Raw genomic sequence first — 16,660 nt, 5'->3', positions numbered from 1 at the left:
GTGGTGCTAGTTAATACAGACACGCAGCATGCCTAGCCTACACTGGCCCACACAGAGGACGTGTACCTCTACAGTCTGGAGAAGGAGCATCCATAGCCCCACAACACAGCCAAAATGCAAAGGCAGCAAACTGCCCCCAGAGCTCGCCTCTGCCAACATTCTTTCTGCTCCTTTCTCCCCCCTGTACCTTTGTACCCCCAGCTTTACCAGCAGATGCCCTCTGGGTAGCTATAGAGCATGCATGTGTACACACACACACACTAGGTCACAGATGAGACGTTCTTCTTTTCCATGTTGGTCAATCTTCATGCCCACAGCCAAATATCATATGGCATGAGAGGGACCAATTAGAGTTTATAACTTAAGTAGTTGATAGTTGGGCAAAAACATGCTTGGTCTACTAAGAAATGTCTTTAAAATATCCCTAATTAATGTAAAGTCTAACCACTGCAATAGGGGAAAGAGAGATTTTTATTCTAGAAGCCACTTGGATCATTTGGGTCACAAGACACCCCCAGCCACAGACAGCATGGTGGAAAGAGACCGCCAACAAGTAGTCCTCACATTACTGAAAGGTGCTGATACCAGGCTTCTGCAGGGATATAGCAGGGTGCCTTCCCTAAGGGATCAGTGCTCGGGGCACAGTAGACTAGGCAATACTGAAATAAAATCACCAAGACACGCAGAGCAGGGGAAGGAGAATGAAGAGTTGAGCCAGCGTTGGTAGAAAAGAAAGGATGATTCCACAGCCAAGATGGCTCTTAGCCCTCATACAGAAAAGTCAGTTAGAAGAACCAGAAACATACATGCATCAGCAGCTCTTCCATGAGAACAGTTTTCATCTAAAGGTTAGTGCACCATACCACATCTGCTAAAAAAAGAAAAAAGAAAAGATCACAAAAGAGTGAGGAGGTCACAAAACTCCAGGCAAATGACAAAGCCTCCCAAAGGGCTGGGAACACTCGGCGCTGCCTGTCTCCATCCATATTAGTCTCCAGCCTCAGTTTGATCTCATTTGCACGGTGCCCATTCCCCTAACAGCCGAGCACACTGAGATCAAAGGATAGAGAGCTGTCACACACAAGAGCGTGGCAAAGAGGAGTGGAAAGGGCTCAGACTTCATTATAGCAAAGAATAATTTTGAGAAATAAAAACCACTTTCAGAGGAAGCCGAAATCCAAAATAGTTGCAACCTTAAACTTCGTTTTAAGAGTGTGAGCGATGTTACATCTTTCCATGTGGTTGCCTAGGGAACGGGACTCATTTATCGTTTGCTGTCCAATAATTTCTAAGAAGTTGCTATCCTACGTTATATCTGTGGATGTTAAATTCACTCTAAATGGAAAAAGCTTTCCAAAATATGCAGTTTAAATTATAATAAAGAAATTGTCAGGGAAAAATGTTGCAGAAAGCTAAATCTCCCTTAATATATTTTGCTGTCTAAATAAATTAGCATTCTTCTATCTTGATTAAAAGCCTTTAGCACATAAAAACTCAAATAGGGATATTCTAGTTGAACTAAACTTATTATTCTGAATTCTTCCAAGCACTCAAGATAAATTACTGCTGATAACAGAGTGTGGAAGAAGCTAGAGAAGGAACTCAGCTTCCTTCACAAGACAAATTTTCTTCAACTCTTGCCTGTGATAAGCCCAGCTATGAGAGAAAACTTCAGGTGACTCTCAGAGGGGACATTTACAGGTTTGCCCTTAGTGCCATCAGCACACTTGTGTGTGTATGTGTGTGTGTGCCCATGTTCATACATGCATGCATGTGTGTGCATGGAGTTTAGGAACAACACTGCTAGCCAAATCCCTATCTTTTCTACTTCCTATGACACTTTTCAGGCCAAGGTAATTATTTCATGGGCATGCTAAGTCTTTCATCTCTGGCTCCCTTGTGTTAAAACAGTACTGGTAGACTGGGAGCCAGCCCCTTGGCAGGTAGAGCACTCCTTTTGTTTTTTACCTTGCTGGTGCTTTTGGCTTTTCTATATCATATTGATCTTTACAAGGAAGCAGGGAGATGCTAAACTTTATCTCTGTACATTCCTCTTAGAAAAAGCATGTGTTAAAGCCTACACTGAGGAAAGACCGGGAGCTAACAAAAGAGTCACAGTAATTGGGGCATTTAGTTTTCTGTGAAATGATAAGAGCTTACTTGCACTATGCCTAGCACTAGAGACTTTGTCCCTTAAACACATGTCCTCAGCAGACCATCTTTAAATCTCAGTTAGCCAGAATTCAACCATAAAATGAAATTTCCTACTTGTCATAAAATAATGTCCTGAGTACTGAGGAACATTGAAAAGTGCCAATGTGTGTGTGTGTGTACATGTATATATATATATATATATATATATATATATATATATTTTTTTTTTTTTTTTTTTTCTGAACAGTTTCTCCCAGTGTGAGAATTCAGAGTGTGAAGCCATTTGCCATCCAACCTAATGACCTGAGTTCTATCCTCACTATCCATGTGCTGGAAGAGGTGACCTGACTCCCACAGGATCTGCATAGGAACCTGTGCACACACACACACACACACACACTTCACAGTTGTGTGCACACACATGTGCACACAACACAGGCATGAACATATGCACATACACACATGCCTGCACGCACACAAACGTGGGTGCACAGTGCATGCACACACATTCATACATGTACATACACTCGTGAACACTCCCATGCACACACACAGTGTGATTTTAAAAGTGAAATGTTTGCAAAGGAGACTTCTCCTTTGGGCAATAGCCAGGTTTGTCTCTGATGACTCTCTAGCCACCATAAGAATGGAACTCAGGATGGGTCTTCAGGATGGTGGAACGACTACCTCACTTTGTTCACTCTGATTCATAACAACCCATCAGTGATTGTCTCAGGATCCTGCAAAGAGGAGTTCCATCCCAGAAATGTGTTAATGGTGAAAATGAACACTCAACACAGTTCTGTCTACTTTAGGTTTTAAACTGGTAGTGGTCACTTATTGTATTTAAGAATAGTTAGTTCTACAGAAGATGAGACAGCAAATGGAAAGTATGAACTTCACAAAACCTTGTATAGTGAACAAGTAACTTAGGATCCAGTCACTAAGGCTAGGCCTCCATAGGCTGACAAATCAGGCTGGACCGCTGTTTTCAGTGGGCCAATTAAACAAATAATAATAGTGAAAAGCAAACAAAACAAAACAAAAAACCAACCAAGGTTTACTCAACATGGCCATATTGGGAAAGTGAAGAAAGGCCTAGCGACACATTCAAATCCATCTTTGGGTCCTGACATGAGGATTAGGCTTAAGCAGAAGTAAAAGAGGTGTGAATTGCTAATCGTTCCAGGCCAAGTGTGGTTGTATCTTTGTCTCTCTGCTCCAGTCTCTCCCACAAAATTGTCTGACAAGTTATACATCTCTTTTTGGGAGACAAGCTCTGCTCTGGCTAACACAAGGCTCCCAGCCTTTTCCTTCTTTCTTACAATTTTCCAGCAGGAGATTCCTGGGAAAATTGTAGTTCCTTTGGAATACCTTGTCTCTACTGTTCAGTTACGAATGAGAAGGGTACCAGAGTCCTTTTAGAATATTGTCACTCCTTCCAGGACAGTTACAGAATGTATGTGTGCTGAGAATTAGAAAGAGATAGGAATGTTGATTAAACATTCAAGTGGCTAATGAGCATTGAGTGTTCAGGAGTCAATCAGTATTCAGGGAGCCATCAATTACCAGCTAAATAAGTGAGCTCACGGCTGTGACAGAAATGACTTCTACCTGGATCTCTGGGATGGAGTCTCCTTTCTCCCAACCTTAATTCTGGTCCTCATTGTCCCACCATCCGCAGGGAAGGCTGATCAGAGGAGACAGAGTGGGAGGGGAGGAAGAGGAGAGATGGTGGAGGGGGCAGGGAGGCTGATGGCTGATTAGGATTCATGCAGAATTGTTCTTCTATCCTACTGGTACATGAACGTACTCCACCTCCCTCCCCTTACTTCCCACTGTGTGTTTTTAATTGATTCAATAAAGCATGTAACTCAGGCATCTTAATTTGTGATCCATAACCTCTGGGATAGCTCACCTCGAGTATATGCAGAGGCTATTTGCATCAGGGTAATTTCCCACACGACAAAATTCATCAGTGTTTCTTGCCTCCACACTGACTGCTAATTGTCTGCCACCATGAGCCAATAGAAGGAAAATAAATGACAAGTGACAGCTAATTATTAATGAGGAAGCCAGAAGCAGTCAATATTGCTTAGTTTTGCAGCTTGGTTACATGAATTTATGATATCTATTCATATGATATGTACTTATATATATGCATATATGAATGTGTATATATACACATGTATATATGTGTATATACATATGAATGTGTATATATGTATATGTGTCTATATATATGTTTGTATGTCTATATGTACAAACATATTTGTATATATAATTATGTATATATACACACATATATACATATATGCACATATAGACATATACACATATATGAACACACATGTGTATATATATATATATATATATATATATACATATGTACACATACATATGAATAGGTAAATTTGTCTTAGTTCAAATAGTTGAAGATATTGGTATTTCATGAGATTCTACAGAGGGTAGTTTATAGTGATCTACAAAGAGGGCTATCCCAGGATAGTCAGTTGGACAAATTTCATTACCATCATTTTAGAAAGATATTCACTATGTGAAACTCAGAGTTTTATGCTATGATTCTCTTCAACCCTATGTTGAAGTGGGGAAAGGGAAGCAAATAGGACAATCACTATCTGGCATTTCAAAGTGTCTAATGTATATACATTATAATTCATATAGCCAGAGATACAGTGAGGACTCAGAGTATAAGATGAGCATCCAGTGTTCCTCTACAGTGGTGGAAGAAACCTCATTTAGTTCTCATAGAACAGATTTGCAAATTAAGTTGATTGGGACTTCTAAGATATATGCAATCACATCCACTGGAAGATCTCAGTTTGGGGATTTTTTTTTTCTTTTTTAAGAGCAAAGTCTCTTGTGGGAAATTTAGCAATACATACTGAAAGATCATTATTGAATGGTGTAGGGTACTCAAAACCTTGAAGTAGCCTATATCCACATCAATTAAGAAGTGATCCCATACATTATGATGCAGGTATTCACTAGAATATATGGCCATCGAAGATTACATTGTACATAAATATTCAATACGAATGTATTAAAAGTAAATAAAGTACACATGTGTAAAATATCAGCCTTCCCAAAGGACAACGAGGTGGGTTTTTCTACCCCATTTGAATATTTATCATGAATATGCAAAATATCCCTTTATCTAATGGTACCCCAAAAAGTACCTTTGCTTACCTAAAAGTACACAAACAAGCATAGGGTTAAATGCGGACTTATATTTATTCAGATTGTGGGTGTCACAGTATACACCCATCTGGCACTTTGCTTTCAATTCTTAACAATTTAGCTCAGATATTTTCCATATTAATAAAACACAGATATATGGTAGATATTTTAAGTACATCTCTTTTCTCCCCCCTAAGTCTGGCTTTCTCTGTGTAGCCCTGGCTGTCCTGGAACTTACTCTGTAGAACAGACTGGCCTTAAACTCAGAGATCCACCTGCCTTTGCCCACTTTCCACCCCTGAGTGCTGAGATTAAAGGCATGTCCCACTACCACCATATGATAGGGTATTTTTCATAGTCACTGATTATTTGGCCATATAGATTTTTAGTGACTTTCATTTACTCCATCCTTCAACAAGATAATTGTGTTGTTTCCAGATTTTTGCTATTGCACATGATACTGCAATACACCTAAATCAAATACTTAGTGATATATAGAGATGTTAAAGGTATTTTAAGTTAAAAGAAAATCAGGTGTAAAATAGCATATATAGTATGATAGTGCAGTAATGGTTAAAATGCATATACTGTAGGAAGGGAAACTCTGGAATGAAAGACTGCACATATTAACAGAAGGCATCACCAGTGGTAGAATCATTAACTGTGATTTTAATCTTCATTCTTTTCCTTCCTGGGTTCTCTATCATCAACATTTCTGACAGTGAACGTACATCATATATGCAGTAAAAACTAAATGGGCGTGAGAAAGACTTTGTGGAAGAAATGGCATTTGGAGTGGGATGCAGAAGATGAGTGTAATATCTTTGCTTGTTCAAATACAGGAAAACTATTAGAAACAGTGGAAATCGTGATCAATGCTATATGGAGTGGAAGGATTTGGGCAAATGGAAGTAAGGCCACCCAGTCCGGTGAACGGAAGGGATGGAGAAATTCAGTTAGCAGAGCATGCACAAAGCCCTGGGCTCTATCCTAGCACGCAGAAACTGGGCCACTGGAGAAATCAAAGCCATCCTCAACGCCAAACAGAGCAAGTTCAAGGCCAGCTAGGAGTGTGTGGGATCCTGCCTCAAAAATAAAAAGATATCTGTAGGAATATACTAGGGAATGTAACCAGCTAGAAATTGAGTTCAGAGGCTATGAAGATGCCTCAGTGAGTAAGCAATTTGCTACACAATCACAGCATCTGGTTTAGGATCTGTCTTACTTAGGGTTTCTATTCCTGCACAAACATCATGACCAAGAAGCAAGTTGGGGAGGAAAGGGTTTATTCAGCGTACACTTCCATACTGCTGTTCATCACCAAAGGAAGTCAGGACTGGAACTCAAGCAGGTCAGAAAGCAGGAGCTGATGCAGAGGCCATGGAGGGATGTTCCTTACTGGCTTGCTTCCCCTAGCTTGCTCAGCCTGCTCTCTTATAGAACCCAAGACTGCCAGCCCAGAGATGGTCCCACCCACAAGGGGCCTTTTCCCCTTGATCACTAATTGAGGAAATGCCCCACAGCTGGATCTCATGGAGGCATTTCCTCAACTGAAGCTCCTTTCTCTGTGATAACCCCAGCCTGTGTCAAGTTGACACATAAAACCAGCCAGTACAGGGTCCCAGCCAGGTAAGGTGGTGTGTGCCTACAATCCCCAGTGCTGGGACCATTGCAGACAGGGACTCAACTGCCAGCCAGCCAATTCTCAAGCTCTGGCCTTTGTGAAAGATTCTGTTTTAAAAAGTATAATATAGGGCCTGGAGAGGTGATGGCTCCGTAGTTAAGAGCACTGACTGTTCTTCCAGAGGTCCTGGTGGCTCACAATCATCTGTAATGCCCTCTTCTGTTGTGTCTGAAGATAGTTTAGTGTTCTCATATACATAAAATAAATAAGTAATTCTAAAAAATTATGATATGGAAAGTGCTAGAGGAAGATACCTGATGTCGACCCCTGGTATGAATACACATACATACACACAAACACACACACACACACGTTCAGACCTTTCATATCAAGTGAGATGTTTTCACTTAACACAACTAAGTGGCAAGGCTTGGGGACAATGACAAGGATAGGTGGCCGCCCCTCTTTGATTTAGTCAGATAATTTAAGCTATCTAGAAAATTCCAGAATATCGAATTTATTACTATACCAGAAGGTGTCAAAATTAGATAACAGAGAGATTTAGACAAGATACAGAGATGGAGAATGGGGACTGGGGAGCCAGAAGAAATGAATGTCATAGGGCAAAACCACTGAGAGGTACGGCTCCACTGCTAGATGTCATAAAAATGTCCAAAGAACCTAGATTATTTCCCGTTAGTGTTAGAGGAGATTTCTACTGACATCATGAAGCAAGCACACGACCACACACCAGTGTGCCCATATCTGTCACTGTAGCAAAATCAGTTCCAAAGACACCAAAGGGAGTGCTGGACCCTAAACTCTCACTGTTTCTGTTCCAAGTACTTCCAAGATCCGATCCAGAATACTGACATCCCTCCCCATTTAACAACATCTGAGCAAATGGTTGATCTGAAAGAAATCCACCCATGTTCTGGCTATTATAAATAAGGCTGCTATGAACATAGAAGAACATGTGTCCTTTTTACATGTTGGAGCATCTTCTGGGTATATGCCCCAGCGAGGTATTGCTGGATCTTCCAGTAGCAATATGTCCAGTTTTCTGAGGAACCACCAAACTGATTTCCAGAGTGGTTGTACCAACTTGCAATTGCACCAGCAATGGAGGAGTGTTCCTCTTTCTCCACAGCCTTGCCAGCATCTGCTGTCACCTGAGTTTTTGATCTTAGCCATTCTGACTGGTGTGAGGTTTAATCTCAGGGTTGTTTTGATTTGTATTTCCCTAACGACTAAGGATGTTGAACATTATTTTTTAGGTGCTTCTCAGCCATTTGGCATTCCTCAGTTGAGAATTCTTTGTTTAGCTCTGTACCCCATTTTTAATAGGGTTATTTGTTTTTCTGGAGTCCAACCTCTTGAGTTCTTTGTATATATTGGCTATTAGCCCCCTATCAGATTTAGGATTAATAAAGATCTTTTCTCAATCTGTCGGTTGCCTTTTTGTCTTATTGACAATGTCTTTGCCTAACAGAAGCTTTGCAATGTTATGAGGTCCCACTTGTTAATTTTTTTTTTTTTTAGTATAGAATAGAGTTTATTTAGGGCATAGGAGAGGATAGTAGAAACAGAGAAAGTCAGAGAAAGAGAGAGAGAGAGAGAGATAGAGAGAGAGAGAGAGAGAGAGAAGGAGGAGGAGGAGGAAGAAGAGGAGGAGGAGGAGGAGGAGGAGGAGGAGGAATAGGAATAGAGGCCAACCATGAGCACCTGGACTGAGAGGAGGGAAGGGAAATGGGGAAGGGATGAGGGGGGGGTGGGGGTGGGGGGAAGAGGACGAGAGAGGAAGAGCAAGAGCCATTTGTTGATTCTCGATCTTATAGCACAAGCCATTGCTGTTCTGTTCATCGCCACTTTCTCCCCTATAATTTTCAGTGTCTCTGATTTTATGTGGAATTCCTTGGTCCACTTAGACTTGAGCTTTGTACAAGGAGATAAGAATGAATCGATTCACATTCTTCTACATGTTAACCACCAGTTGTGCCAGCACCATTTGTTGAAAATGCTGTCTTTTTTCCACTGGATGGTTTTAACTCCTTTGTTAAAGATCAAGTGACCAAAGGTGTGTGGGTTCATTTCTGCGTCTTCAATTCTCTTCCATTAATCTACCTGTCTGTCACTATACACAATTCCTCTGTAGTACAGCTTGAGGTCAGACATGGTGATTCCACCAGAGGTTCTTTTATTGCTGAGAATAGTTTTTGCTATCCAAAGTTTTTTGTTATTCCAGATAAATTTGCAAATTGCTCTTTCTAACTCTGTGAAGAATTGAGTTGGAATTTTGATGGGGATTGCATTGAATCTTTAGATTGCTTTCAGCAAGATAGCCATTTTTACTATATTAATCCTGCCAATCCATGAGCATGGGAGATCTTTCCATCTTCTGAGATCTTCTTCAATTTCATTCTTCAGAGACTTGAAGTTCTTATCATACAGATCTTTCACTTTCTTGGTTAGAGTCACACCAAGGTATTTTATATTAATTGTGACTATTGTAAAGGGTGTTGTTTCCCTAATTTCTTTCTCAGCCTGTTTATCCTTCGTGTTGAGAAAGGCCACTGATTTGTTTGAATTAATTTTATATCCAACTAATTCACTGAAATTGTTTATCAGGTTTAGGAGATGTCTGGTGGAATTTTTGGGGTCACTTATGTATACTAACATATCATCTGCAAATAGTGATATTTTGACTTCTTCCTTTCCAATTTATATCCCCTTGATCTTCTTTTGTTGTCTAATTGCTTTGGCTAGGACTTCAAGTCCTATATTGAATAGGTAGGGAGAGAGTGGGCAGCCTTGCCTAGTCTCTGATTTTAGTGGGATTGCTTCAAGTTTCTGTCCATTTAGTTTGATGTTGGCTACTGCTTTGCTGTATATTGCTTTTATTATGTTTAGGTATGGGCCTTGAATTCCTAATCTTCCCAAGACTTTTATCAATGAACGGATGTTGGACTTTGTCAAATGCTTTCTCAGAATCTAATGAGATGATCGTGTTTTTCTTTTTCCTTTGAGTTTGTTTATATAGTAGGTTACTGAACAAAATACACATGGAAGGAGTTATAGAGACAAAGTGTGGAGCAGAGATTGAAGGAATGACCATCCAGAGACTGTCCCATCTGGGAATCCATCCCATATACAACCACCAAACCCAGACACTATTGTGGATGCCAACAAGAGCTTGCTGACAGGATATAGCTGATATAGCTGTCTCCTAGATCTCCCTGATATAGCTGTCACCTCTAGATCTCCCTGAGACTAAACCACCAACCAAAGAAAACACATGGTGGGACTCATGGCTCTAGCTGCATATGTAACTGAGGATGGCCTAGTCGGTTATCAATGTGAAGAGAGGCCCTTGGTCCAGTGTAGGGGAATGCCAGGGCCAGGAAGCAGGTGTGGGTGGGTTGGTAAGCAGGGGGAGTGGGGAAGGAATAGGGGGGGTCTCCAGAGGGGAAACTAGGAAAGGGGATAACATTTGAAATGTAAATAAAGAAAATATCAAATAAAAATAAATAAATAATAATAAAAAGAAATCCACCCATGACCACTAAGAAGGTAAAAAGAGTAACAAAACACACTGTCAGCTATGTCATGATACTATATCTCAATATTCGAACATTGTCCTAAAGTCATTAGCTCCGTCTCACTCAGTAGTCAGCTCCACCAGGAGCAAATGGCGCACTATGGTCATGCCCTCAAGTTTCTTGCTTGGAAAGTTGTCCTCACTCTGCAGAAACCATGCAATGTGGCTCAGTATGTACTGACTGTTCCAGAGGCATCCTGAAAACACCATCAATCTGACTCTCCCATGCCAGCAGCAGAGCCACCCTGAGGAATTCAGAACTCCCCTCAGAAAGATAATTAGTGTCTTCAGTTAATCAGAATGGTAACAGCAAGACACAAAACTTTCTAAGGAAAGAGCTGAGCCAAATGTTTTTGTGGCCAGCCTTTTTCTTTGCCTTGATTGCTAACAGCAACCACAACAGCAAAACTTAGAATAACTGTACCCTCTACTAGTTTTCCAATCATGTTCGGCATAAACATATTTCTTTTATAAAGTCAAGTACAAGAAGGAAGGTAGGTCTTCTAATGTAGTTTCTTTATAGACTTACTACCTGAGACTCTCTTGGTGTCTCAAGGCAGAGGCTTCAATTTAAAATAGCTATATACAGCGTGCAATTGAGCAAAATATTACTAATTTGAGCCAAATGAGAAAATAAGCAAAAAGTCTCTGTTCTCTTTATAAAACAATTCCTTAGAGATTTAGAGAATGGAGCCAATTTCCTAAGAATAGAAAGAGCAGTCTTTCCCTGAGATGCCCTCACTTCCTAACAGCATCCCAGCCCAATGGGCACGTTCTTCCTCCACCCTCAAGGCAAGGGAGGGGCATCTCTGGTAGAAACATCTCTAAAGACTAGATGAAGTATAAGGAAAATAACCTAACTGAGAACATGTTTTTCTATAACTTGACAGAGATATACAGAGGTCACCATGAAGAGGTTGGACTCATTAGCAAACTCACCAATCTTTCTCTACTGCCATCCTGTAGAGTAGAGGGCACTGGAGAACAGGAAGAAGAAAATGGAAGAGGCTGAGTCACAGAAGGTGAGGGTGACCCCTTGCCCCACCCATCACTTACCCAGCTTCCACAGTGGCCTGGCTGGCAGGAGCACAAAACAAATCACACTTAAGTTTAGCTTTTTCTATAAACCCTCCCGTGGCACACCCAACTTCCTCTTTGTAGCTTATAACAAGAGTTCTGGTTTTCCACAACGTTTTAATCTCAAATGACTTTTTTATGGGAATATAAAATGATGTACACACTATGAGAAATGTATGGTGGTTCCTCAAAAACAAACAAGCAGACAGACAGACAAATAAATAAGTAGGGACTGAGGATCCAGCCCAGTGGCAGAGCTTCTATCTAGCATGCCCTAGGTTCAATTCACAGCACCACCAAAATAATAATGATTATTGTTATAATTATAAATTATGTGCTGTAATATATAAAATAGCTTATATATCTAATATCGTCTAAGCCAAATAAAAAATATTTTATAAGTACATATTATTATAAAATGTTATTAATATTATTATTAAAATAGAGCCACCTCATAGTCCATATACATCCAAAGAAGTTGAAAGCAGGCTATAGAGAATCATGTTCATAGTCACACCACCCATGACAGACAGGCGCTAGACACAAATCAAGTGGCTATTGACAGACGAATTGATAAGCTAAATGCATTATACATATAGTGAAATCTCTTTTCAGCTTTAACAAGGAAGGAAGGCTAGGTGCAGTGGCGTACAACTTTAATCCCAGCACTGGGAAGGCAGAGGCAGGCGGAGCCCTGTGAACTCAAGGCCAGCCTGGTCTACACAGAGTTCCAGGACAGCCAGGGCTACATAGAAAGACACTTGTCTCAAAAAATAACAAATAAATAAATAAATAAATAAATAAATAAATAAATACATAAATAAATAAGGAAGAACTTTCTGATACATGTGGTGGTTTCAGTGGTGGAACCCTGGAAGTGTGTGTGGTGAGAAACGAACGCCCCACAGGCCTGGGCACTTGAATACTTGCCCCCAGTTGGTGGCACTGTTTGGAGAGGAAGCACATCCCTTGAGGTGGGCATCATGAGTTCATGGCTTTGCTCTTCTCCTGGATTGCTCTCTTTGCTTCGAGCCTGCTGTTGATGATGTGAGCTTTCAGCTCTCTGCTCCCACTGCCGTGCCTGCCGCTTGCCTCCTTGCTTCCCCACATGGCAGACTAGAACACCTCTGGAACCATTCTCGAAAATAAATTGCTTCTTACACAGTCACTTTTAGTCATGGTATTTTATCACAGCGAGAGAAGAGTAACTTCTTCTCTTACACAGCATGCCAAGTGAAATACTGCCACATACAAATAAGGACAAACACTCCGTGGGACTCCACTTGTGTGAGACAGCAAGAGGATGCCACTGGGACGTAGGGGGTGGGGACTAGGGCAGCTACTGCTTAATGGGTATTGGCTTTCTGGAGACCATCACTGGACTTAACGCTAACACACACTGCTGAGCCACTTAAGATTGATGAGCTAGCAATTCTTATTCTATATTCACCTGAACACAATTGAAAATAACAAGGCCAAATGAGTTGCATGTGTCTATTATTCCTGCATACTAGAGGCACTGGTAATAAGACTGCTGTGAGTTTGGGCCAGCCCTACCCTGCTAATAGGCCAGCAAGGCTAGAATGTGGTACCCTGTCTCAAAAACCCAAAATAATAGTAGGAAATAAGAAAATAAATATTAAATAATGACCTATTTATTAGTACCTATTATTTAAATGAATTGTACATATAAATACACAATTCTCTTCTTTCTCTCACATCATAACATAATTTAACCCATCCTTTGGCTTAGATGATATTAAAATGGAGAAAAGTCCATATGCAGACACCTCTGCTCTTCCCAGAGTCTCTATTCACCTGACAGTGTATACTGAGGTTTACACTGGAGAGCACCATTGAGGAAGCAGGGAAAGTCGCATGCCCACAGGTTAGTAATCAGCCGCCCTCTGGAGCTCAGCGCTGCGAGGCTGTAGTGTGCCATAAACAGCAGGCAGGGGGAATAATCTCCATTTTCTGGCTCCGCAATGCAGGCATGTGCTATAAAACTAAATTGACATCTGTTAGCAGGCTTGTCACATGGGCATTTTTTCCTGCAGAATCTGGAATAAATTAAATCTTAAAATAAAACTTGGAACAGGGAGGCTGCTTTGCATAATTCCTCCTAATGGTGTGCTGTGTACCCATCACACTGATTTTAAAGGGAAGTGCTAGGGAGAAAAAGTTTCATTATCGTTTTAATTGCAACACTGTTGAATATCACTCCATGCTGGGAAAGCTGTGGGGTTTTTAAGGGTCTTCATGTTCTTAACTAAATAGTAGCAAATGAAACTTCCTTTCTTGGTATTTTCCCTGGATGGAAAAGAAAGCAGATTTAATGTCTAAGTCGACTCTGTCCATCGCTTCTCAGACACCTGAAACTTAACTCATGGCTGCTCTGCTCCGGCTCAGCTCCAGAGACAAAATGGCCCTCACAGATGTGACCTGGAAGACTTTGCTCGGGGGGCCTGGGACAGGCTCAGTGCTGAATTTGCTCACCAACTAAGCCTCTATTCTCAGCACTCTCTTAAATGTTGAGAGAACCGTCTCCACAAAGCTGTCCTCTGACCTCCTCCCTGCAAATATACACTCACGCGCATGTGCGCACACAGCAATAACAAAGAAATAAGCAACAAATAAATAAAATATAAAACCCCATTGCTTACTCAGGGGTACATGCTCTCAGAGGATTTGCAAGTCCTATGCCTTCTACTATCAAAGGCTTTGTGCTTTTATTAGACACGCACAAAGCCAGCGTGGGGCTGCAGGACTCTCCAAAGGGCACCATACAAAGATTAATCAAGGACGCGTCTAGAGAACCTTTCCAGGTTCATTTGGTTCTCGTTCTGGAAACTCAAAATGGCAAGGTTCTGAGACAAATCCGCCCACTCCTGGTGCATGCAAACAACAAAAACAAAGAAAAAGCACCCAGAGGCTGGGTCCCACCACGCGGGAAATCGCCTTCATTTTAAGAGGACTGGTCTCCTTCCCATTCCAAGGGCCACAGCAGTCCTTACTCTCCGTAAAGTATAATCACTTCTGTGCCTCTCGAATACCTCTGCTTCCTTTTTCTCCCCAGTATGAGTTCGTTTGCCTGCATCACATTCTCCAGTGGTGGTGGATCTTTTAGGCTACATGACCGATCACATTATATATCTTATAACAGGGAAACTGAGCAGACTCGGAGACTAGTGAGAAAGCAGGGGGGACGCTGCAGAAGTGGGCAGTCAGGATCTTCTTGCTACAGGGCCTTACTCACAGCAGGAAGTGGGAGGTTTCAAATGAAAGCCTATGTCATTCAAGCCCTCACTAGCCTCAGAGGCTCCTGCAAAGACAGTAAGCTCCGATGCTGTGACAAAAGACCTGACATGATCAAATTAAAAGGAAAAAAAATAGGCATTCTGGCTCATAGTTCAAAGGTCTCAGCTTATGGTCAAATTGACTTAACCTGTGCTAGCTGGAGAAAAGAGGGAGGGTTCCAAGAACCTCTTCAAGGAGATATTTTCAGGGACCTAACTTCCTCCCCTTCTGGAGGGTTGGTCCTGACTTGCCATTTCAATCAAGTGCTTCTTGCAGTTGGGATTCATTGATTACCGTGTACCTCGCTACCATATTGGTTTATTTCCTACTGTTTGCCATTGTCCCCATCCAGGTGGCAGCAGAGCCCCAGGCCCAGAACGCTATTCCTACAAGCTTGTCACTCAGACCCTCTGCCCCTGGAATACAGTGAGGAGAACACAACCATGCCACCCACGACTTAATCCAGATGTGCTTAGTTCTCTCCTGGGCAACTTTTCTAGTCTTTTGTAGGTCTGTGCTATGAGTTAAATACAGGGTGTTTTGAAAACGATATTGCAAGATATTGTGCCCTACAGGAAAAAATTCACTGTTACAGATGAGTGAACAAAACTGGAAAAAGGAAAAAAAAAACAACACTCCTCATTTCTTAAGTGTGGAATCGCAAAGTTCTGGACTCCTGTTTCTAGATGCCTTATCCTCGGGGTCCTCTGCAGATGGATGGAAGTGGAAAGACGTTTCTGCTTTTCCAATTGCAATTCAGAGCCTTGAATGACTCATTACTGTTAAATCACCACTGGCTGATTTCACAGAAACACAGAACCTTCATGATTAAATAGTAATTCCACAAGATGAAGCTGCCTTCAAATGTATGGAATGACAAATGACACCCAGCTCATTTTGAAAAAAAAAAAAAAAGAAGTGCAAGAGAATTTAGGTAGAAGATTGCACTTGAGCCTAAAATAGCCTTTACGGCAGCAGAGCTGGTTTTCAGCAAGCTTTCTCACAAAAGCTCATCGGAGACATTACTAATCTCCTGTAGAGATCTGTATGCTTGTGCCTGCTGCTTATTAATGTTGTGCTTCCTGGTATTGAACTAGGTTGTGCCAAAAGATGAGGCATTGGAGCACTGCACATCCGACTTAGCATGGTACTGGGGAGGACTTAGCATGGTACTGTGGAAGACTTAGCATGGTACTGGTATGGACTTAGCATGGTACTGGGGAGGACTTAGCAAGGTACTGGGGAGAACTTAGGTTGGCAAGCTCCCTAGGCTTTCCACAGTACTCGGTCAGTTGTGTGGAGTGGGAGAGCCTAATATAAGGGATCTTAGGTCGAGGGACATGGCTCAGTTGGGAGCACACATCTCAGATGAAGGTTTCAGCTCAAAGGTTGATCAATAATCATCTAGAACTCAGCCATGCTGGGGCCTTGAGCTGATGTAATGGGCCAGCTGGGGAGAATTTGTCCCAGGATGGCAGCTCAGATGTCAGGATGACTCTTAAACGCGTTCTCACGACCGGCCAGGAAGAACACAACAAACCAGAATCTTCTGCGGCAAAACTTTATTGCTTACATCTTCAGGAGCAGGAGCGCAAGCCCCCAAGCCCAAAAACGAAAGCCCCCAAAAACGAAAAGCCCCAAAACGAAAGCGAAACCCCGTCCCTATTTAGGAGAGTTATCCTTCGCCTAGGACGCATCACTCCCTGATT

At 41.6% G+C, this 16,660-nt stretch overlaps 1 protein-coding gene across 8 annotated transcripts in view; it reads right to left on the bottom strand.

Annotated features, from left to right (window-relative positions):
- The window catches only part of Mettl24 (methyltransferase like 24), a 130,289-nt gene that overhangs the window by 36,247 nt on the left and 77,382 nt on the right, over window positions 1-16,660 (bottom strand). The window contains exon 5 of one of the 8 annotated variants that reach the window (XM_006512767.4): window positions 11,517-11,554. The exons of the other annotated variants lie outside the window; for them this stretch is intronic. Coding sequence (XP_006512830.1) covers window positions 11,517-11,554 — 38 coding nt within the window. The remainder of the gene's footprint in view (window positions 1-11,516; window positions 11,555-16,660) is intronic. 8 annotated transcript variants of the gene reach the window in all.

The sequence above is a fragment of the Mus musculus genome, chromosome 10 (assembly GCF_000001635.26).
Source record: "Mus musculus strain C57BL/6J chromosome 10, GRCm38.p6 C57BL/6J".
NCBI lineage: Eukaryota > Metazoa > Chordata > Mammalia > Rodentia > Muridae > Mus > Mus musculus.
The sequence above is the reverse complement of the archived record's forward strand: the minus strand, read 5'-3'. Positions and strand labels throughout refer to the sequence as shown.